General features: G+C 38.0%; 1 protein-coding gene across 2 annotated transcripts in view; it reads left to right on the forward strand.

The window, feature by feature from the left end:
- The window catches only part of DOK6 (docking protein 6), a 423,151-nt gene that overhangs the window by 173,620 nt on the left and 224,249 nt on the right, over window positions 1-25,282 (forward strand). For both annotated transcript variants that reach the window (XM_074944708.1, XM_074944709.1), the window contains exon 2: window positions 8,293-8,400. In XM_074944708.1, coding sequence (XP_074800809.1) covers window positions 8,293-8,400 — 108 coding nt within the window. The remainder of the gene's footprint in view (window positions 1-8,292; window positions 8,401-25,282) is intronic.

Raw genomic sequence — 25,282 nt, forward strand, 5'->3', positions numbered from 1 at the left:
GCCAAACAAACACTTGCATGTATTATTTAAGTCAACAACCTTCAATGAACATAAAGTAAACATCAAGAAATCAGTAAAACAAGCTGTGAAGTTGCTAGATAGAACAGGGGAGGCAATAGAGCAGTTCCCAATCTTTTCTCTGCTCAATTAATGGTGCTTAATGTCTCTTTATTATTATGTAAAGAACTTTTAAAGAACAACTGTAGATGATCAGAAAGACAGTTGAGAGGAGTACTGTGGAGTGGTGCTTCTTTCTGCAAAGTTTTTTAAAAATTATGTTGGGGAATAAAGTTACTTAAATAATTGGAACAATCAATTTATTTTGCTATTAGATGAACTATTCTGTGTCCCTCTTCACTAATAGAATTCTTGACACCTGATTCTGCCACTCTTACACACACTGAGTAGTACTTTACTCATCCAGAGAAATACTACACAGTATTAGTGAGGGTTGCAGAAATAATTCTTTGTTTAGCACAAGTGTGCTTTGTATAGCTGCACAGCATAAAGTGATGAGGGAACCTGACTCAGGGATAGTCTGATCAGATTTGACTGTCTGAATGAAAATCAAATGAATTTGAGAAGAAAAGGGCACTATTTAAAAAAATACACTGCTGTCCCATAGAAAGAACCATGAATATTTCCCTGCTTCAGTGCCAATTGTTTCAGATTTGCATTGGACAACTTATGATGGCCCTTGTAATTATGATACTAAATAGGAGGAGGAAGAGAGTGTCATGTGCTTAAAAAGCATTTTGTGTCACCCTGCTAACCCCTCTGGAATTTCCATAGGGAAAAACTATAATATGCAGTTAGACATAGAGCATGTTAGTGCAGTGTTTTGAGTTTGTCTTCGTTTACCTACAATATAAATACTTAAGGCATTTTCCCTGTGCACTGGGGGCTAGATCCAAAAAATGGACTTCAAACATCAGTGCTGAATGTTTAGGCACTCTGTCACTAAGTGGAATCCTAAGCCTAGAGTTAGTTGCCCAAGCTCCCTATACAATACATGGAGAGAGTTAAACACTTAAGAACGGGATCCACACAAGCCAACACACTGAGGACATATGCTAAAAGCAGAGACATAAATTCTTACAGGGAACACTAAATATTATATAGGCAAAACTACAGGCAGTTATAATATTTCTCCTACTGTTAAACGTCTGACACTGAAATCTTTCACAATTGCTACCAAAATTAGTTGTGAACTCCCACAGAATTTCAAAAGCTTTGATTCCTAGCCAGTAATATTTATTCATGTTTATTTAACCATATGTCTAATGCTTTTACAAATTTTAGGGCCAAACTCTTCTGGTGCAAATAGAGGAAACTCTACTGAAGAAAATGGAATTGCACCCATTTCCTCCAGCTCTGAATGTATTTTCTTAGAACCTGGCCCAGAAAGTATAAAACTTCAAAATATAAAGACATGCTCCATCATGCCTGCTCCTTTCATAAAAATAACCTATGCATTGAGCATCCTCATCCAGCATTTGCATTCTTCACATCTCTCTTCCCCTTTCTAAACAGTTGCAAAAGAGCAAAGGTAAATGTCAACAAATATTCCTGATGGTTAATATATTCAGGCAATGACAGATCAAGGTGGAATCATTTCCACGGTCAAGGACCCTCACATGAAATATCCTTCCACCAGCCATTTCCCTTTTAAATATGAGGACTACTAGTTTCCACTGATCACAAATGTGAAGGTATCACACAAATTGAAGTGATTACTCCAGTATCCAGGTTCCAAACCATTTAGAACTTTGTAGGTCAAAATCAGCACCTTAAACTACCCATGAACAAATAGGAAGCCAAAGGAGCATAAGGGCTGGTCTACACTAGAAAATTAGATTGACCCAGCTGTGTTGCTTAGAGATGTGAAAATCCACACCCCTGAGAGATGATGTTAAGCCGACCTAAGTCCCATGTAGACAGTGCTAGGTCGATGGAAGAATCCTTCCATCCATCTAGCTACTGACTTACTGGGAGGCGGATTTACTACAGTTACAGGAGAATCCTTCTGTATGAAGCATCACTTACTCTGGCTTCTGAAGTCTGCTCCAGTGAATGTATTTAAAGCATCCCGAGACCTAACCTCATGCAGAGGCCTAATGAGGGTTTCCTTAAAGATAATTGTTTGCCATGTTTTGGGTGAAACCAGACAATCCCTATGCTCTCAAATGAACTCACATAGAAAAATAATAAGACAAAAACACTGTATTACCTGTGGGGTGAACGCTTTTCACAAAATGATCACTTCATATCTAACCTCTCAGTCCTCATCCTCAAAGGAAACCTGCACAACACTTTCAAAAGATGAGGCTGGGAGCTTAAATTCATAAGTTTTCTGGACCCTAAAAATCATGGTGTCAATAAAGACACTGGATTTATGGCTTATTACAACAACCTCTAACCCTCGGACCAACCTTTTTTGTCCTCACTGCAGAAATGTTAACTGGTCACTTCACCTTGAATGATCTCTTACAGTATAGATTAGCTACATGTGCTAAACAATCTGTTCCACCTTGTATTTAGCTTTGACACTGAGTACCTTTCCCAGACTTCAAGAAGACCTCCCTGGAGCTCGAAAGCTTGTCTCTTTCATGAACAGAAATTGGTCCAATACAAGATATTCTCTCATCCACCTTGTCTCTCTTAAGGATAGTTGGCACTGAGACCTTTGGAATGGAAGTACTGGCAGTCTTCATCAATGGGGGCCCAAAGCCTTTTTGCTGAACTTCACCAATATAGCTCACAAGTTGTAGCGCAAAGCTTCTGCAGAATCTACAAAAACTAAGCAAGTGACACGGTCTGAAATTCAAGCAAAGAAGATGTAATAGTTATTACTGTGAAACTCTGCTTTTTCCCCACAGTGGCAGACAGCTTGAACTAGCTTCCGGTGATTTTTATCTACATAGTAATGCAAATTCCTCACAGTGAGGGAAAATTTGACTCATTTAATTGGAGGCCAGCCAAATTAACCATCTGGAACACTTCTGCTGTGCAGGATCTAGCTGATGCTTTGGATCCTATCCCACATAACCGTGACATAAGATAGGAAAAAATATTTTGTCAGAGTCAGCACAAGGCCGCACAGTCTACTGCTACTGCTCTTGCTGACATCTTTTTTGTTTCATCTGTCTCAGTTTGAGGTCACCTGTAAAGTATCCATGAAGGACAATACTGATTAAGAGTATGTTTAAAGTCCACTGTATTGAAAATATAGAACATATGGTGTGGTATTCTGTAGGTTGAACAGTATTCTCCTTCAGACCCATCTGTCAGAGCACTGATCCCATTAATCTTTAAGGGTAGATCATCAAAATGGGAAGTTTCACCCCAAGCCTAAAGTGGAGGAGACGATTGTCCATTTCACCATTACAGGGTGTAAAGAATCTCGGAGAAAAGACTGACCTCAAAAGAGGTGGGATGGATTGAAAAAGCATATAGGCAGAACCTGAGAAGACTCGCATCCCTGCAAGGCAGCACTGATGAGATTCTCATTACCAAAGGAGCAAGATATAACATGCAAGTTCTTGCTAAACCAGAAATGTAAATCACTGGAAATCGGGCAGTCATCTGGTGAGCAAACAGAGCAAAAAAGCATCAGAGAGCATAGCACTGTTGCATTTAGTGATATGAAGAAAAATACTCTATATCTTTGTGTATTCACTTTAACTTGCATACATGGAGATTTGCCATGTTGTAACATTATTACCAGGAGATTGAACTTGTGGAGGTGATGTTACAGTTTCAGTGAACTAGCAGTTCCACTGCTGACACATCAATTCAGAAAGTACTGTCTAATGAAGAGGATACATGAAGACATGCCATTACACTACGGGACTTGAAGGGATATGATGGTACGTTGCTTTCCTCACAGGTTAGATAGCATTCCCATTTTCAGAAGCACAGTTGTCACTTTCCAAACCCGAACAGAAGAACCAGCAACCTCTCTTGTCTTGTGATAAGAAACATACTTGCAGACCAATTCTTGAAGAGCCAATAATTTTATCTTTTCCCTTAATGTTCTCTTAAATAAACACAAAGTGACACTGTAGTGTAATTAGAGTTTTTTTTAAGAGAACATTTGATTTATTGCATACCTAGCATTCATTTGAGATATTGATTCCATCTCATTGCCATGGTTTTACTATAGTATATTAATTTAAACTTGATTCCTACACTGAGATCATTATGAATAGCTTCTACAATTGCTTATACAGCAAACTCAACACACTCCTGATAGTGTCTACGTTCAGGGCAATTTACCATTAGATCCACCCGCTGGCAGTTGCACCAGTGCCAAATTCAGAGTTAATATAACCTCCCTACTACTACTTGATATTCCCCTGCTTATACATCAAAGGATCGTAGTGAATTAACTAAACGAAGGCCACAGGGGTTTAACTAATCCACTTTAAATTCACACCTTTAGTTAATTTGGATCAATTTTCCTGATTGTCCAAGTGGAGATATGGCTGAAAATTGTCAGCTCTTTGGGGCAAGGACTGCCTTTTACTACATGCATGCTCAGTGTCCAGCACCTTGAGGTCCTGATCTAGGTTGATAATAGAAATAAGTAATCATAATAACAATGGAAATGTTTTGGAATGCTATCAAAATAATTAAATGACAAGTCCATGTCAATATTACTTTTTTATTTTTGCATACTGTGTTTCTCTCTTAACTAGAATAGAAAAAATAACTGATTTGGAGTTTCATTCATAACCCAGTCTAAAGGTTTTTTGAAGTTCAGAAGTTGCATTACTATTCTACGTTTTGTCTGGAAACAGAAATACCAAAATACTGTAACAAAGTTTTTTTACTAATACTTATCACCTACATCCTTCTTTTTACCCATAGGTATCAAGGATTTTTATATAAACTTTTAAATACTGGGGGATAAATTATGGTTATGGTGAAGTTAATGGCAATTTTGCTCTTGACTTCAATGGAGCCAGGATTTCACTTTAGATCTATTTAAAACAGAGATGGAAGTGGCCTTCTTGATTCGATGGGTACACTAAACTGCTGAGGAGGCGTTGATCACCCACAGCAGCACCCTCCTCCCTAGCACCGCAGCCCTAATCCTGGTTTATGTGGGAGGGGAGGCCCTGGAGGGTTGAGGGAGTTTGGACAGCAAGCCTGACCCACACTCACCCCACAGCAGTGGCTCCTGTCCCTATGCTGTATTTGAATGGATATGTGTACGTGTTTAGCAAAATAGGACTCTCTCGTTTATACTTGTAAATGAGGATACAGGAAGGGTCCAATCCTGCTATATACCAAGGCTCTCTTGAGAGGTAATGAGCATCTTCCACTCTCATTGACTACAATGCTTGGACCCTAGCAGGATCTTCTAGTCACACCAGGGATAAGTGCCTATAGGACTCCATGGATGAGACATTTCTGCACCCCATTTTATTTTCAGTAATATGTCATTCAGTCACGCTTTCAATATCTCGTCCACCTACAGCACTGGCAGGATTTGTCAGGATCCCCAGCAGCACTACAGCTATAACAAAAAAAAAGGAGGTAGACGGAGGTTTGTGTCTGGTGTTCTTGTTGAGGTGTTCAGTAAACCAAGATGTGTATTTTAAAAAATGGGTTTAAAATGACCAAAGTCCATGTTTGAACAGTAGAAATATACTTCCAAACACCTGACCGGGATGGCAGTGGTGATTGTAAAGTGCTCAGGCAGAAAGCTCAACAATAATTTGCAATTTCAGCTATACTCAGGCTGACTGGGTATGTGTCACCTCATGAAGGAATGCAGAGAGAAAATTTCCAGATACATTAAATGACTGTTTCTTGGAGCAGCTGGTCCTGGAACCCACCAGGGGACAGGCAATTCTGGATTTAGTCCTAAGTGAAAGGCAGGATCTGGTAATAACTCAGTAATAACAACCATAATGTAATTAAATTTAGCATCATCGTATGGGGGAATACCAAAGAAACCCACCGCAATAGCATTTTACTTCAAAAAGGGGAGCTACACACAAATGAGGAAGCTAGTAAAACAGAAAAGGAACAGTCCAAAAGTGAAATACCTGAAAACTGCATGGAGACTATTTATAAACACTATACTAGATGCTCAAACTAAATATATACCCCAAATAAAAAACAAAAAAAAATGAAACCAGGTACCAAAAACATACCACTATGGCTAAGCAGCAGAGTACAAAGGCTGTTAGTAGCAAAAAGGCATTCTTTAAAATTTGGAAGTCCCAAATCTTGGTGAGAAAAATGGAAAGGAGCATAAACTCTGGCAAGTTAAGTGTAACAGGATAGCAACAAAGGCTAAGAAAGTTTCTGTGTCCTTATCTACTTGTTCAAATTCTAACAACATTTTTTTAAGTACATCAGAAGCAGTAACCCTGCCAAACAGTCAGTTGGGCTGCTGGACAATTGGGGTGCTAAAGGAGCATTCAAGGAAAACAAGGTCATTGCAGGGAAGCTGAATAAATTCTTTGCATCAGTCTTCATTCCAGAGGGTATTGGAGAGAGTCCCACAGCTGAGCCACTCTTTTTAGGTGACAAATCTGAATAACTGTCCCAGATTTAAATATTAATAGAGGACAGTTTGGAACAGATTGATAAATTAAATAGCAGTAAGTCACCAGGACTGAACAGTATTCACCCAGAGTTCTGAAGGAACTCAAATATGAAATCGCAGAACTACAAACTGTGGTTTGTAACCTACTGCTTAAATCAGTCTCTGTTACAGATGACTGGAGGTTAGCGAATGCAACACCAATTTTTATAAAAGGCTCCAAAGGCAATCCTAGCAATTACAGGCCTGTAAGTCTAACTTCAGTACCAGGCAAAATGGTAGAAACTATAGTAAAGATCAGAATGACCAGACACATAGATGAACATGGTATGTTGAGGAAGAGTCAACATGTTTTTGTAAAAGGAAATCATGACTCCATATTGGACTTCTTTGTTGGAGTCAACAAGAATGTGGAAAAGGGTGATCCAGTTGATATAGTGTATTGTACTTTCAGAAAGCCTATTGTACTTTCAGAAAGCCATAGGCTCTTAATCAAAGTAAGTAGTCATGGGATAAGAGGGAAGGTCCTCTCCTGGATCAATAACTGGAAATAGGGGAAAAGGTCAGAACAATCAGTCATTTTTCACAATGCAAAGAGGTAAATAGTGGGGTACCCCCAGAATCTGTACAGGGACCTGTGCTATTCAACATATTCATAAATTATTTGGAAAAGGGAGTGAATGGTGAAATGACAAAAATTTGCAGATGATAGAAAATTACTCAAGCTGTTTGGCAGCTTGGGGGAGAGCGGAGAGCAGCAAGCGGTGGGCGGGCAGGCAGGGGCCGCAGAGAAGGGGTGGAGAGGGGGCTGGAAGAGAAGGAGTGAGGGGTGGGGCCTTGGAGGAAGGGGCAGAGTGAGGGCAGGGACTCGGGGTGGAGCAGGGGCCTATGAAGGGACAGGTAATAGAACAGAAAATATCATAATGCCACAATATAAATCTGTGGTTTGCCCACACTTTGAATACTGTGTGGAGTTCTGGTCATCTCATTTCAAAAAGATAAATTAGAATTGAAAAGGTATAGAGAAAGGCAAAAAAAATTATAACAGAACAGCTTCCATAAGAGGAAAGATTGAAAAGACTGGGACTGTTCATCTTAAGAAAGAGGTGACTAGGGGGAATATGATAGAGGTCTATAAAATCATGAATGGGGTGGAGAAAGAGAATAGGGAAGTGTTATTTACCCATTCACATAAACACAAGAACATGGGGTGACCGAATGAAATTAATTGGCAGCAAATTAAAGCAAACAAAATGAAGCACTTCTTCACAGAACACACAGTCAACCTGTGGTACTCGTTGCCATAGGATGTTGTGAAGGCCAAAAGTATAACTGGGTTCAAAAAATAATTAGATAAGTTCATGGAGAATAGGTCCATCAATGCCTATTAGCCAAGATGGTCAGGGATGCAATCCCATGCTCTGGGTATCCATAAACTTTCCACTGTCAGAAGCTTGGACTGGACAAGAGAGGATGGATCACTCAAAATTGCCCTGTTCTGTTCATTTCCTCTGAAGCATCTGGCACTGGCCAGTGTCAGAAAACAGGATACTGGGCTAGATGGACCAGTTGTCTGACCCTGTAAGGGTACTCTTAATATCTTTAAACTGAGGGCTGTTTTATGGGAATTTCTTCCCACGGATCAGCTGAACCATATAATTTAGGACTCTAATGTTAATGAGCTTACATAAGAAAGCGAGAATAATAGAGTTCCTTCATTTTGCTTGCAGATTTTCAGGCGATGCTGGTTGGTTTTCAAGAAGGCTTCTAGTAAAGGACCCAGAAGGCTAGAAAAATTTCCAGATGAAAAAGCGGCATATTTCAGAAATTTTCATAAGGTAGGTCATGCCCTCCCACAAGTGTACATCTGCTTGGGCATAAGGTGCTTCTGATATGTAAACTCTGGATAAAGATAGCATGACCAAGCTGAAGGGTGTGATCCTGAGATCACTGAAGTTAATGGTAAAATTCCCATTGATGTCTGTGTTGAAGAATCAGGACTTTATGTTTCAGTCCAGATAAGCAAAAGAAGTTTATTCTCTTTGATATAAGTATCTGATCTCTACATTAATGTTTGCCTTGAAAATATGAGACTGAATTTACTAAAATTTTGTACAAGGGTGTTTATGTCAAATATTCAACAATTATAAATTAAACATCAAACTGATTTCAGAAGATGCTAAATGTACCGGTTGTAAGTTCTAGTGAGATCAATACTGCTGGAATATTAAACATAATTTTCATAGAAATTATAATTTTTTCATAGAAAACAGCACAGTGGGGATTTTTTTTTGAGAGAGAGAGAAAAAAATCAGCATTATTACTAAATTGGCAGTCTTGATTGAATGAGCTCCTTATTGCTTTCTATTTGTCACAATCAGTTCTGTGGTGGAACCCAAGATATTTGAGAATGGGCTTTCCATTCCTTTTGCTCCAGATTCTTAACTCGCCAAGTGGTGCAGCAGCGATGTAATGATAAAATGACATAATACTTTTCATTTCTATAACCATCTTCTGTCCAGGGATCTCAAAAGGCAGGATAAACATTTGGATTTAACCTCACAACAGCTCTATAAATTAGACATTACCTCACAGTTGGACATTACCTCATTAGCTCAGGGTCAAACTGAAGCACAGAGGTGACTTACCCAAGATTGCACAGTGAGACTGTGAAGGACTCAGGAGTAAAAATCCAGATCTCCTGAGATCCCAGTCTTGTGCTTTCCATCACAGGAGGACGAATTCACATTTCAGTTCTGATGAACTGGGTCCACCTTTTGGCACCTGTCACAAGGGAAACAGATCAGGTGGGTCACCTACTATTTCCTGGTGGGTATTTGTTCACCATCCCCTCCTCCCCACCCAACACACAAATAATTTGGCATTAATGGAAGTCGCTGTTAATGAGAGGCCCAGTACTCATATAACTATGATGTTGTGGGTTAGGATCAGAGCTCTGTAAGGAATTTTCACATTGCCCAGTGCAAGTCACTGATCTAGTATTCTCATTCTTAGATGTACCAAGTCCCCACCAAGCAAAAATAGTCCTCCTCCTCTTTAAAATGCAAGTGGGACAGTTTGAATTGGAGATGTAGGGCAAACACCTTCCCCTTCTTTCTGGGCTGCTATTATTGCCTATTTAAATTTTCTTTAAGTAACATTGTAGTTTTTGATATCTAAAAATGACTACACTGCTTTATCATTAATCAGAGACAATTATGTCCACTATTGTTCATTTTACTGCATTAACATGATTGCTCTATATCCCTTTATGTACTTTATATTCCATTTATTTCCATCAAATATCCACAGATGGCTCACAACTGACATCAAGAATGACTTGCATAGAAAACAGCTGTGATGTCACAATAGAATTACATCTCCAGATAGGGAAATAAGGAGTAGGAGTAGACAAACTGTTCGGAAGCAAATATCTCTTTTGCTTGAAAATGTCTTTATCGATGAAAAAAGCAGGACAGGATTTAAAAAAAATAGATTAAAATGGCTACTATTTAGAAGTACCTTTCATCCAGAAGGCACCAAAGCACTTTTCAAGCTGATTTGTCAGCTATATATTTTATAGAAGAAACAATTATTTAATAGGGCTTCAAAATAGTATAGTCCTGTAGGACAGGATGTGAAGAGTAATACCTTGTCCTGTTTCCATGAGTGGTGGAATTTTATTATGCGTGGAATATATGTGGAATATAATTATCCAAGTACAAATTTAATCAGGTCACCAGGGTGACATCCCCACTTTGTAAAAATTGTCATTAAATCAGTACACACCACAAGCAAACAGGAGTTAGAGAATTTACTTCTCATCCACAACAACATTTCAGAAAGCTTCCATGAGGCACGAGTAGCTTATTAAGAAGAGCTTAATGGCAAGTAGTCAATGGGGGGAACTTGGTTTCTTTCTTTCTTAGATTTGTTTAGACATCTTCTGTTCATTGTGTCAGACAGACTTTGCGGAATGATTTTGATGTGTGAGCTTGGTGTGACTGGTATAGATATTATTTTTACAGATTACCAGTCATTTTCTGTTGGAGTTTATCACTCTCTCTGCAGTTGTGATAATTGTTTAGTTAGTATTCTTATTTATTATTTGTATTACCATAGTGTTCAGAAGTCCTCATTAGACCAGGATCCCATTTGCTAGGTGCTGTATTCTTGTTTTGGTATTTCTTCAGTTCTAGTTTCTTGACACATAATTCTTTTGTAGCTAGTACAAGATTAATTGTCTTTGGCTCAAGAAATAAGATGTTAACCATAAGGGTTTTTTTCTTTGTCTCTACACTTGAGATTTTAATGAAGTATAGTCAGTTGCATTGTAGCATTCTAACAATGCTAAATATGGATCCTTTTAAAATTTTTGCTATTTAGACAAACTTCTGCTAATTCATTTTGATTGTCTAGTAAGGGCTTGAGGTGATGTGATTGAACTGATGTGTGTGTGTATATATATATATATATATATATATATATATATATATATATATATATATATATATATATAAAGGATAACGCGAATCTCGCAAATTTAATGTCAGTATTTGTTATTAACTCATCTAGAAACCCAGCGGGAACAAATTATGAAACGCAACATGTTGTGCAACTATTCAGTTTCAAGAAAAAATAGAAGTGGTCTGCTATTCAATGGTAATCTTTCCCATTTAATTCAAATAGATCTGCACCAAGTGCAGACTGAGAGCAATTAGGAATACCATGAAATTTCAGAGATTATTTTGCATTCTGATTCCTTTATTGAGTGCATATTTCACCCATGGATACTGTATCTTTGATGGCAGCATTCACAACTGTCCAGAATGAGACATTTCAGACTCTGTTCTTATATTTTTCAGTACCCACAGGTGCATTGTTGATTATGCTTAGCATTTCTTAACTCATGCTGTATTGTATTATGACACAATGTCCTTTGTGCAGAAATTTCATTTCTAGTACCAATATGTACCAATTTTGTGCTTGATAACTGATGGTGGTGGTTGTTTTTCCTGTCTGTCATCTGTTTAGGGTTAATCTCTCAATCTCTTGTAAAATCAGGTCATTTTGTATTTTTTTTCAGCTAATCTTACCAAACTTTTTCAAAACAGCACATGAATTATATTTATTTCAGTGTCTTTTTCCCACAGTTCCTTGCTGTCCCTATTTATAGTTGTTCTTTAAAGCATACTGGCATAAAGAGCTCCTTACCAAGCCTATGTTTCACAGTTAAGGAAGCTTTTGCAATTTCTTGATCACTTTCTGAATTTTAGGTGGTACTTAGAACAGTGGTTTCTTTAATATGGATTCTAGTGGTTTATGGCATGTTTTCCCTCAGCTGATTTCTTCCTATTAACATACTTATAAAACAGCTCCCAACAATGCACAACATTGTCAGCATTTCTTTTTTAATCTGAGCATACTTCTGTTGCGTTTAAATCAGTGCTTAGGAACTATTCACCACTGGACAGTTGTCTTGGAGAACAACAGTCCCCAGTCCAGGTGATCTTGCACTGATTTTAGGCTCTTTGTTAATATCAAAGTATTTCAGAACAAGTGGTTCCCTGACAAATTTAAATTCCCTAAGGCATTTTTCTTGCAATCATCCCTTGACAATCTGTACTGTCCTCAGATGACGTAATTTGAACATTTATTTGTGAAAATTGAGTGATTTTTGTTTGTTTGTTATAAGATGTGAATTTTAGGCCTCCATATTTAGGCACTTTCTATTTGCACAATTACCTATCCTATGTCCACTGTCCTTTTTAGAACATAAGAATGGCCATACTGGGTCAGACCAAAGGTCCATCCAGCCCAGTATCCTGTGTTCTGACAGTAGCCAATGTCAAGTGCCCCAGAGGGAATGAACAGAACAGGTAATGATCGAGTGATCCATTCCCTGTCGCTCATTCCCAGCTTCTGGGAAACAGAGGCTAGGGATACCATCCCTGCCCATCCTTGCTAATAGCCATTAATGGACCTATCCTCCATGAATTTATCTAGTTGTTTTTTTAACCCTGTTATAGTCTTGGCCTTAACAACATCCTCTGGCAAGAGTTCCACAGGTTGACTGTGCGTTGTGTGAAGAAATACTTCCTTTTGTTTGTTTTAAACCTCCTGCCTATTAATTTCATTTGGTGACCCCTAGATCTTGTGTTATGAGAAGGAGTAAATAACACTTCCTTATTTACTTTCTCCACACCAGTCATGATTTTATAGACCTCAATCATATCCCACCATAGTTTTCTCTTTTCCAAGCTGAAAAGTTCCAGTCTAATTAATCACTCCTCATACAGAAGCTGTTCCATACCCCTAATCATTTTTGTTGCTCTTTTCTGAATCTTTTCCAATTCCAGTATATCTTTTTTGAGATGGGGCGACCACATCTGCACACAGTATTCAAGATGTGGGTGTACCATGGATTTATATAGAGTCAATATGATATTTTCTGTCTTATTATCTATCCAGTTCTTAATGAGGCCCAACATTCTGTTCGCTGTTTTGACTGCCACTGTACATTAAGTGGATGTTTTCAGAGAACTATCCATAATGACTCCAAGATCTCTTTCTTGAGTGTCAACAGCTAATTTAGACCCCATCATTTTATATGTATAGTTGGGATTGTGTTTTCCAGTGTGCATTACCTTGCATTTATCAACATTGAATTTCATCTGCCATTTTGTTGTCCAGTCACCTAGTTTTGAGAGATCCTTTTGTAGCTCTTCGCAGTCTGCCTGGGACTTAACTATCTTCCCTAAACATACTTTCCAAATAAATGATCTCATTCATCCAATCTGGAATATATTCATATTCAAGTCAGTTTCTTCTGACTAGCATATTGCAGAATATTTCATTATTTTATTATGTTGTTGCTTATGTTTTATCCCAATCAGCAGTTACGTCTGCCTCATTTAGAACCTCAAAAGTTTGTGACATTATTATTATTATTAACATTGGTTATTATTAATATTAATAGCAATGGTTGACTGCAATTTCAAAGGGAAGTTGTTTAAACATATATCCACCAAAAGAAGGATTGGAAATTCTGGGTTTTGCATTTTCTATATTGAGTTAGTCTTGCCTAAAAACATTGGCTCATATCAAGCCTGAAAATTCTCTTTCATTTTGAAGTCTAGACATGTGTTCCTCAACTGTTTTAATGCATAATGCTCATGGTTTCTTATCTTAAAACCTCTGGATCTATCAAATTCTTAACTTGTTTGGTTTTATTACAGTTGCCATTCTGTTAGGCCAAATGTTGATATATGAACTTTTATTATACCATCTGGTGAAGTTCATTTTTTACTTTACCTGTCAATGCAAATTCTCAAAGAGAACTAAATAGCTTCCCCCTAAAAATTAAGTCCCTTTAAGTTGTCTCAATTTCTAATCACTAATCAGTTTTGAAAATCTGGACCAAACTTCATAAAGTTTCATCTCCAAAATAATTATTTTGAACACTATCAAAAGACCGATTTTGTACAGTAATGCTGATCCACCATAAACAATAGCATCAGAAATACAGAAAGATAATTGTCTAAATAATATTTTTGAAAACATGTTTGATTGTTTTTGGAAATTCCTAAACAAATATCTCTAAAGAGCCATTAATATGATGATTACTTTTATAAACCTTTTCATTCTTAGGCTGACAGACTTACTCAGATGCATCTGTGGTTTTCAAAATGTCCCTCTTAGGTTTCCTAAGATTGTGGAAACTTCAGTTCTCGAGTAAAGTTTTCAAAAGTACCTAAGAATATAAGAATGGCCATACTGGATCAGATCAGTGGTCCATCTATCCCAGTATCCTGTCTTCTGACAGTGGCTAGTGCCAGATGCTTCAGAGGGAATTAACAGAACAGGGCAATTTTGAATGATCCATCCCCTCTCATACAGTTCCAGCTTCTGCCAGTTGGAGGTTTATGGGCTCCCAGAGCATGGGATTGTGTTCCTGACCACCTTGTCTAACAGCCATTGATGGATCTATCTTCCCTGAACTTATCTAATTCTTTTTTGAACTCAGTTATACTTTTTGCCCTCACAATATCCTATGGCAACGAGAACCACAAGTTGACTGCATTATGTGAAGAAGTACTTGGTTAAGTTTGCTTTAATTTTGCTGTCAATTAATTTCATTGGGTGACCCCTAGTTCTTGTGTTTATGTGAAGGGGTAAACAACATTTCCCTATTCACTTTCTCCACACCATTCATGATTGTATAGACATCTATCCTATCCTCCCTCAATTGTCTCTTTTCCAAGCTGAACAGTCCCAGTCTTTGAACCTCTCCTCTAATGGAAGCTATTCATTTTTGTTGATCTCCTCTGCACCTATTCTAATCCTAATGTATCTTTTTTGAGATGGGGCAACCAGAACTGCACACAGTATTCAGTACAATGTGTTTACATTGTGGCATTATGGTATTTTCTGTTTTATCATCTGTCCCTTTCCTAATAGTTCCTAACATTGTTCGTTTTTTTGACTGTCGCTGCACATTGAGTGGATGTTTTCAGAGAACTATCCACAATGAGTCCAAGATATCTTTCTTGAGTGGTAACAGCTAATTTAGACTCTATCATTTTGTATGTGTAGTTGAAATTGTTTTCCAATGTGAATTACTTTGCATTTATCAACATTGAATTTCATCTGCCATTTTGTCACTTAGTTTTGTGTGATCACTTCATAACTCTTTGAAATCAGCTTTGGACTTAATCACGTTGAATAATTTTGTATCATCTCCAAATGTTGCCGCTTCTCTGTTCAACCTTTTTTCCAGCTCATGTATGAATATATGGAAGAGCACAGCTCGCTGTACAGATCCTTGGGGTACCCCACTATTTACCTCTTTCCATTGTGAAAAGTGACCATTTATTCTGACCCTTTTCCCTATCTGCAGTTACTGATCCATGAGAAGACCTTCCCTCTTATCCTATGACTCCTTGTTTGCTTAAGAGCCTTTGGTGAGAAAGCTCTTAAGCAAACATCAAACAAAGAGTTTCAAAAGCTTTCTGAAAGTGCAAGTACACTATTATCAATGGGATCAATCTTCTCCACATGCTTGTTGACTCCTTCAAAGAATTCCAGTAGATTGGTGAGGCATGATTTCTCTTTACAAACACCATGTCGACTCTTCCCCAATATACCATGCCCATAATGTGTCTGATCATTCTGATCTTTACTATAGTTTCTACCAATTTCCCTGATACTGAAGTTAGGCTTACCAGCCTCTAGTTGCTAGGATCGCCTTTGGAGTCTCTTTTAAAAATTGCCATTTCATTAACTACCCTTCAGTCCTCTGGAAAGGGACTGATTTAAGTGATAGGGTGCATACCATGGTTAGTAGTTCTGCAACTTCATATTTGAGTTCCGAAGTTCAGAGCTCTTGGGTGAAAACCATCTGGTCCTGGTGACTTATTACTGTTTAATTTATCAATTTGTTCCAAATTGTCCTCTATTAATACTTCAATCTAGGACAGCTCTTCAGATTTGTCACCTAAAAAAAAGTGACTCGGGTGTGGGGATCTCCCCCATATCCTCTATAGTAAAGACTAACACAAAGAATTCATTTAGCTTCTCTGCAACAACCTTGTTTTCCTTGAGTGCTCCTTTAGCACCTCCCTTGCCCATGGCTCCACTGTCTGTTTGGTAGGGTTCCTGCTTCTGATGTACTTTTGCTGTTAGTTTTTGTGTCCTTAGCTATTTGCTGTTCAAATTCTTTCTTGTACTGTCTTACACTTTTACAGTTGATTTTCCAGAGTTTGCACCCTTTTATTTTTCCTCACTAGGATTTGACTCTTTTCAGTAGTGACTCTGGCCCAGGTTTTTAAAGGTACTAGGTATTGCCATACTAAATGCTGCAACCCCTAACTGATTTAGGAGTTTAAAAGGCAGATTCTCAAATGTATTTAGGCACCAGAATCGTGTTTACAGTGGAGATTTGGCACCTAAAGACCTTTTAAAAATCTGCCCTTAAGTGCCTAATTTATTTTTGGAAATGACACTTAGGTGTTGCAAAGTTGAACATTGCAATGCCTAAATGCTTTTAAAAATCTGGACGTAAGTCGTTATTGAAAATGGGTCTTAAGCACTCTTGAAAATGTTAACTGCTTCTCCCTCCCCTCCCCCCCAACTTTAGTCCTGTGTTTTGAAAATGCTATAGTTAATCTGTGAGATGAGAAACCATCTTTACTGAGTTTATTTGGAGGTTATGGGAAGATGAAAATATATATTAGTCAGGAGATAGCTGCCCTGGAAGTGATAACTGATTAAAGTGAACCTCATTTAAATGAGTAATCATTTGCAGAATAATTTAATATACTGAGTGTTCTGCACACCAAACCATAAAATTTGCAGTAATTATCAGCCCCCTTTTAAATATACAACTATCTGAATAATGTCATTGTTCAAAACAGGCATTCTGTGTATCAAAAAGCAAATTACAAAATATAATTGGAACTGTGCAGTAATAAAGCTGTTAATAGCGTTTCAGTACATCAAAGGGCAGAATATAAACTAACACAGTGAAATCCCTTCAACTAAGAATGTATTAAAGCAATACAATTGTTTTCTCCCTGCTACAGTGTAATTGATAAAGCAGCATTCTAACATGCTGACTGAAGAGTAGGGACCTGACTGAACTCTTACAAATTTGGGCCCAAATGTTGCACATGATTACACATGTGTAGTCCCATTATCTGCTCTTGTGTGGAATTGTTTGAAGTTTGCAGATGACACTAAACTGGGAGGAGAGGTAGATAAGCTGGAGGGTAGGGATAGGATACAGAGGGACCTAGACAAATTAGAGGATTGGGCCAAAAGAAATCTGATGAGGTCCACAAGGACAAGTGCAGGGTCCTGCACTTAGGACGGAAGAACCCCATGCACCGCTACAGACTAGGGACTGAATGGCTAGGCAGCAGTTCTGCAGAAAAGGACCTAGGGGTTACAGTGGACAAGAAGCTGGATATGAGTCAACAGTGTGCCCTTGTTGTCAAGAAGGCCAATGGCATTTTGGGATGTATACGTAGGGTCACTGCCAGCAGATCGAGGGACGTGATCGTTCCCCTCTATTCAACATTGGTCAGGACTCATCTGGAGTATTGTGTCCAATTTTGGGCCCCACACTACAAGACGGATGTGGAAAAATTGGAAAACGTCCAGCGGAGGGCAACAAAAATGATTAGGGGACTGGAACACATGACTTACGAGGAGAGGCTGAGGGAACTGGGATTGTTTAGTCTGTGGAAGAGAAGAATGAGGGGGGATTTGATAGCTGCTTTCAACTACCTGAAAGGGGTTTCCAAAGAGGATGGATCTAGACTGTTCTCAGTGATAGCTGATGACAGAACAAGGAGTAATGGTCTCAAGTTGCAGTGGGGGAGGTTTAGGTTGGATATTAGGAAAAGCTTTTTCACTAGGTGGGTGGTGAAACACTGGAATGCGTTACCTAGGGAGGTGGTGGAATCTCCTTCCTTAGATATTTTTAAAGTCAGGCTTGACAAAGCCCTGGCTGGGATGATTTAGTTGGGGATTGGTCCTGCTTTGAGCAGGGGGTTGGACTAGATGACCTCCTGAGGTCCCTTCCAAACCTGATATTCTATGATTCTATGATAGGGGATTTTGTTTTGAATTAATTGTAAGGTAGACAGGGCAGTTAAGTGAAAAAAATATATACAGAAAAGGAAAGTTAGCTCACCAAGTGCTTTCATATAAAACAATTAGGTCTCAATAATAACAAGTCAGATGGCCTAGGTGGCCAAACTACTGTATCTGATTTTTATATACTCGGGGGGGGGGGGGGAGCAATACGATCATAGTCGTGATTAGTTTGCTTTCGTACTAAATAGGCTGTTCTCTTGAAGACCCTTTATTCATTTTTTGTAATATTTGAAGGATGTGTAGTGAATGACATGGAATTATTGCATGAAGAGAAAAGATTGTCTCATAGTTAAGGCAGTTGAATACTGCCCTGGAGAATTAGATCCTATCTCTTCCCCTGCCACAAAGTTCCTATCAAGCCATTTTTAACCTAAACTTTTCAGAGGTATCACTAATTATGTGTGACTTGTTTTCTGGGTGCCTGACTTGGCTGGAGTGTGGAGCACTTAGAGCTGCAACTAAAGTCAATGAGATCTTTGCTTTGAACATGTAAAGTAATGTCTAATGGTAAGTATGCTGAAAAGTCAGGTCCTATGTGTCTCATATCAGGCATCCAAGATAATGGACAAATTTTGACTTCAGTCTCTCTGTGCCAATACTCCTGTAAAATAGGGATATTACCAACCCTTCACCTTACACAGATGTGTTATGAAGATTGACTGTGAAGCATTCAGATACTGTATTGATGAGCAGCATAGAAAATCCTATGGATAAATTAACAATTCTTTCTTTGGGGCAGGGTTTAAATAGTGTCCAGCAAAGGCATGGTCCACACGTTCAATATTTATGCTCGTTGTTCAATAACTGCTCAGTCACTGAGCCCTATCCATCATGTGCATGGAATAGGGCAGGGGTCCTATGGAAAAAAAAATAGAATGTGATCAAGTAATAAAGACTGTATCATAATGCATACACACAAGGGTATGAATAAAGCTTGCAGAGGTAACCTTAATTCTAGTATTTCCTAGCTTTGGGATGCTTGATTTTGCAACCAAAATATTCTTTTACCATAGGGTTTTTTTGTTTTGTTTTTAAAGTGTGTAACACATTAAAGGAATTGACTACTTTGTGATTATCCAAGTAGGAGAAGTGAACAGCATAAACAGGAAAAAGTAAATTTGAACTATTTCAAACTTAACCATCTAACATACTATCAGTAACACCAGTAAGGAAATTTTGTTTTTTAAGCATGTATGATTTTTAACTGGAATGACCCCCTTAAAAGCTACATTGCATTTTGCTAGGCGAATCATGGAATGAGTATAGATTTAGGTTTCTCAAATGGAATGCGAACAAGAAATTTCCTTAATAGCAAACAGGTACAGACATCACATCCAAACACATTAAGGTTGAATATGATGCTGGGGAAGACATTTAGGTTTATTGTCACTTTCACTCTGTGGTAATAAACAGAGACTAAATATAACAAGCCTTATGTGTATTAAAAGGCTCCTTCATGTATTTGGTATGTTTACTGCAAGAGAGCCCTTCTAGAGTAAATAAAAAAAGAACAATTTATTATGAATATTGCTACAGAAATTCTGTCTGTAATTTTTACTACTTCATAGAAGGAAATTTGAAATTCAAATCACTGGCTGATGAAGAATGCTATTAAAAATGCATTAGGGTTGAAAATGTAGCTGTAGATAATTGTCATAACAGATATTCTAAACAAATTTATCCTCAATGACAATTAAGCTAAAAGAATGTTCATATAATCAGCTAATAAATTTCATTTAATTTTGAAACAGATGTAATAGAAACAATAAAAAGAAGTTTTAGAAGAATAAATACTAGAAATGTTAATTTTTTTAAAAAAAATGCAGAAATCCCAGACGAAGGGTTGTACTTTCATTCCAGAGTCTTTTTCACTTTCCTCAAACCACCATGTGCTTCCTTTCTCAGTATCTTTTGGGTTTCTAATACAGAATATCCTCCTCTTTTTCAGACAACTTCTCAATGAAATTAGTACAGAATTTTGAAAGGCAAAATATTTTTAACTTCTTTGTGCTGCTTCATATATTGTAATGTAAAATGCTTGGTATAAAAACCTTTTATATCTTTTACCTAATTGATTGTTGTAGCTTTCGGATATACTGTAGGAAATTCCACAAATAATATAATATGATTAATTTCTTGTACATGGCAACTATAATGATTGTAAATGCATACATTGGTTGCCTTTGCATTTATAAAAAGAAAAGGAGGACTTGTGACACCGCAGAGACTAACAAATTTATTTGAGCATAAGCTTTCGTGAGCGCTCACGAAAGCTTTTGCTCAAATAAATTGGTTAGTCTCTAAGGGCCACAAGTCCTCCTTTTCTTTTTGCGGATACAGACTAACACGGCTGCTACTCTGAAACTTTGCATTTATAGTTAAAGATTCCTAGGGCTTGTCTTCATGTACAGTGCTACAGTGGCGCAACTGCACTGGTGCAGCCGCACCGCTGTAGCACTTTAGTGAAGATGCTTCTAAGCCGACAGCAGAGCTTCCTGGCGCCATAGTTAATTCATCTCCTTGAGAGGCAGTAGCTATGTTGTGTAGTGTAGACCTGGTCCTAAGTGCCTACGTCACTCTTAACAATGGGACTTAGGACATATCTACACTGCATTGCAGGATGTGAATTGCAGAGCACAAAGATGTGTGGCACTCTTTTCCAGGCCAGGGTGGATACTGTGGCATGAACTGAAAGGTACACGTAGTTCACATTAACATAGTCCTCACTATGGTTGGAGTAGATATAGCCAAAATCTCTCATACTGCTTAGGGCTTGTCTACAAGAACACTTATTTTGCGGCAAGCTGGGGTATAAATCTATCCTGCCCTGGCCTATTGTGCACTTAAAGTCCCTGTGTACTCTGCTGCTACACACTAAATGTTCCACAGTGCACTTTAATCTAATTCCCTTTCAAACAGGGTAGATCAAATTTTGGTAAAAAAAAACTTTTAGTGTGTGGCAGCAGGGTTCACATAGACACATAATGTGCAGCAGGCTAATGAGGGCTAGATTTACACCCCAGTTTGCCACCAACTAAGTGTTCATGTAGTCAAGCCCTTAAGTGTTTTGAAAATGTTAGCCTTATTGTGGTAACTTTATATTTATTACAATGTATTTTATAAGGTCACCAATCCTGCAAAGATTTATGTGCATGATTAATTTTAAATGCATAGAACTATTTGTGCTTAAAGTTAAACACATGCTTAAGTGATTTGCTGAATCAGGCCCCAAATCTCTTAATTTACTTGTGTGAGGAGACACATCAGTGCTAGATGCTAGGCCCCGATTCCTCAAGCACTGGAGATTCAGGCTCATCTGAAGTGAAATCTTCAGATGACAGAAACCTGGAAGGAGCTGAAGGGCTGTGACAGCCTATAGTGGAGACTTGAATCAGTAACAAAGGTGAAGTCTGAGACGGAGGCTGCATCTCAGCATCCTTTTGAAGTCAGTGATACTATATGCAGGCTCAGTAGTCTACCCACATGGAGCACCTTGACCCACTCAAAGACTTAAATTGTGGATGCAAATTATGCCATGAATTTTGTATACCTGAATTTTGCAGGAGTCAGTTAAAGCCATGCCAGTCCAACACAATACACACAGATGTGTCTCATTTTAATTTGTCACATGACAAATTAAACCTTTAAAAATCATTGGGGCAAATTCTCACCTGATTTAAAATGGGGTAAATCAGATTTATGATCTGAACGTTGTATGATTTCAGAAGTTAATCTGTGCAGAGTTCAACACCTACTCCTACTGAAGGAAACTGTGAGTCTGGATTTACATCATTTTAAAGAGCAGAATTCAGCAGTTCAGTAGTTCCAAAGACGATTATGTTGTTAAACCCTAATGAAAATATTCTGCTATACATACACAAGTTAATTATTAGTCACAATGTGTTCTAAAGTAACTTCAAACTTAATAAATAGCTGTTAGTGACAGATCTGCAGTTCTGAACATGGTGTCATTTTTAGCAAACCATGGGCAACATTTAAAAGTTGGAAAAGTATATTTACTTTTGATTTTACTCAAACTGAAATTTTGTACATCTTTCAGAGGAAAAAAAAATACTTTTGCATTCAGATCACTTATGAAAAGTTTGGACCCAAATGGACTATTAGACAGCATTATGATGGATAAAAGATGGAAGCTGACTGGCATACTCTACTAGTATTGTCATACTGTAGTAATTTAAATATATTATTAAAAGTGAAATAATTTCACCATTTATGCAGTTCATGTATTACTGTTTGCTTGGATGATTACACTAAACTGATCAGTTTTCCATTTCTGTTTCTCAGACAAAAGCACAATGCTATTGCGTTTGTGTTCCCATCACATCAGGGGACTGATCAGTTTTAAAAACCATCTTTATTGAAATTTGGAAAGAAGAGAATGAGATGTTTGCTATTCATATTTGGTTTTGTTTTAAACTCCCTCTTCCCCACATCCTCAAAACTACTTTATTTTTCAAATCTAAATTTGGATTCTAAATTGCAAGGTTCTTTTAATCAAATTATGGCTTATTTAAAACATTTCCAAACTCTCAATTCTCCCTGAGGTTTTTATATTTTAATCACGCACCAAGATGATTGTTCTATGATATTCAATTTGTGAATCAAAATGAATGGTACAGTTTGGAAAATATATAGGGTGGGGGGAGTTGTGGAGGTTGGGTTTTTATATTACAGTTGATTAATCTTTGTCTGCAAAGTATTTTTTGAAGTATAAAGGCAATTCTTTTTCAGTAGCTATAAAAATAATAATTGGTGATTAAAATGAGAGAGATCACAACTAGGCTTTAAACTCCATTTTACAACTGCAGACGATTGGCCAGGAACACTGTAACCCCAGTGGCTGGCTGATTTTACGGATTATGCAGCAGTTGTTCAGTTCTGGAAGCATTACAGCAGTATACTTCAAGAGACATTGCTGTGATGAGGGCTCTGCCTTATTGCCTAATGAATGCCAGTCTACATGAATAATTTGCAGTGATCAAGCAGATTTGGTAGACCTGAGTTGTAGAGACTATGAAGCACTTACTATATGTTGTGAAATATATAGCAAAGCCCCCCATCAAATGATGGTTGATTTTTTTTTTAATTTAGATTTCATGGAAATAAGACAAAAGAATTCTGGAATGGATTTATTTGAAGTTTTATGGTAGCTGGACAGGTTTTGCATCATATGGTGACAGGGTGCGGTAGGGTGAATTTCCCGGGAGTCAGTTTAATGATGATAATAATGATGCTCTGTTAAAGGTGAGGGTCAATCAGTTTTACGCTTCAAATGATAAATACAATTTCCAGGGTTTTTTTAAATTATTTAAATCCTAAGAATAAATGAAAGATTTTTATTTATTTTTTACTCAGTTCAAAATTTACAATAATAAAGATTGCATTCTCAAAAATAACTGAAGAATTTTGATCTTTGGAATGTTTCAGTTGTTTTAAAAGATCAAATTTAAAATCAAAAGGCAATAGGAAATAAGAGAGTGTTCATTTTCTGAGCTGTGCATATTTTCTCCAGTCAAATTTTCATTTTTTTGTAGTGGCCTTTCATGACTGTACCTTGTCTATGTTTTGTATGTTTATTCTTTCTCACTTATTTTGGGCTAGTCTCTCTCTCCTCAGCTTTTTCCATTCATGAGGCTTGAGTCACCCTCCTGTTATGTGAGCTCGCCAGGATGGAGGCTGTCTATGTTGGGCCTGGAGGCAGGTGCTTGCAACCCTTTCTCTTCAGTCCAAGTGCCTGGAGGCATGCCCTGGGGAGCAAGGGTGGAGGCCACTATGTGTCTCCCTGGCAGAACTCCTGGAGGATGGCATTACTAGCACTACTGCCTCCCCTGTCCCAGGGGGAAATTCCCCCGCAGGGGTGAAAAGAACTGTGCACTCAGTCAGTAGGCTCTGGTCTTCGTTTACATTTTCTCTCATTCCTCTATTCTGTTTTTCTTCCTTCATAGTTACTTTGTTGATACTCACTTCAACCTTCCTCATCTAATTCTGTGTGATCTTATCTGTTCTCTTGTTCTCCATTCAGTTTTGTCACTTTCCTTCTAAAACAGGTTTTGCAGTACCCAGATTTTTTAATATTTTTTTGTTCAAGCTTGTTTTTCAGCCTTCCATATCTGCGCTTGGCCACATGCTGTGCCCTTATCCATAAAAAGCTGCACTGGAGCTAGAAAAATGCATTTCATCTTAATTGCTCTGGTTAGCGGGGCAGGATTTGCTGTCCCATATCGGTTGAGTTCAGCTTCCGCAAATATCCTGAGATATTCACAGATCTGGGACACACATCCCACTGTAAACCCAGACTTCTGCATTTCCTCAGGTCTCCTTGCTTCTCAGTGACCACATGGCCTCCTTTAGAGCCACAAAGCTATGCAACTCCAGCATAACCTCCCCTTGGTGTCAGTAGGGTTCAGTCATGTAAAGGGAGCTACTGCTGACTCAAGCACTGTGCAGTTTTCTATTTGGATCACTGTACATCTAGCAGTTGCTCCTTCCATTTCTTGCAGTGTTGTCCCTTTTGGAGTGAGGGACTTCTGCAGTTTCTGGGGCCCAAGTAAGAATGCAGCAGAGCTGCTGCCCTTTGTCATTCCATTGGTTTTCCCTTCCTCACGTCATTATATGCTTGGTCTTGCACAGCAGATGGTAGCATATGGGCCATTATTCAGATAGCAAAGGGTGAACACTTACATTTTGCTGTCCTTTTCCTCTACTTCTATCGTTGTTGTTAATAGAAATGTAGTGACAGGAAGCTAGTGGCATGCTAGAAAATAGAAATCCATTCATGTCAATTCAGACCTTTCCTTCCGTCCAGGCAATTTCCAGGAATCTGTGCAATGTAAATACTGTGAGGTATATGGACTCTCAAGAACATTCCCTGTCCCACTTCCAGATACCAGGCACATTTTTAGAATAATGCAAACAGGACATGCCTAAGAATAAAATGTTTGGTGTTTTTCAATTTCCTCTGATGATACTAGGGAGAAGTTGAAAGATCATACTCAAAGAGTAGTTATCAGTGATTCACTGTTAAACTGGGAGGGTGTA

This window comes from Natator depressus, chromosome 2 (genome assembly GCF_965152275.1).
Source record: "Natator depressus isolate rNatDep1 chromosome 2, rNatDep2.hap1, whole genome shotgun sequence".
NCBI classification, from domain to species: Eukaryota; Metazoa; Chordata; order Testudines; family Cheloniidae; genus Natator; species Natator depressus.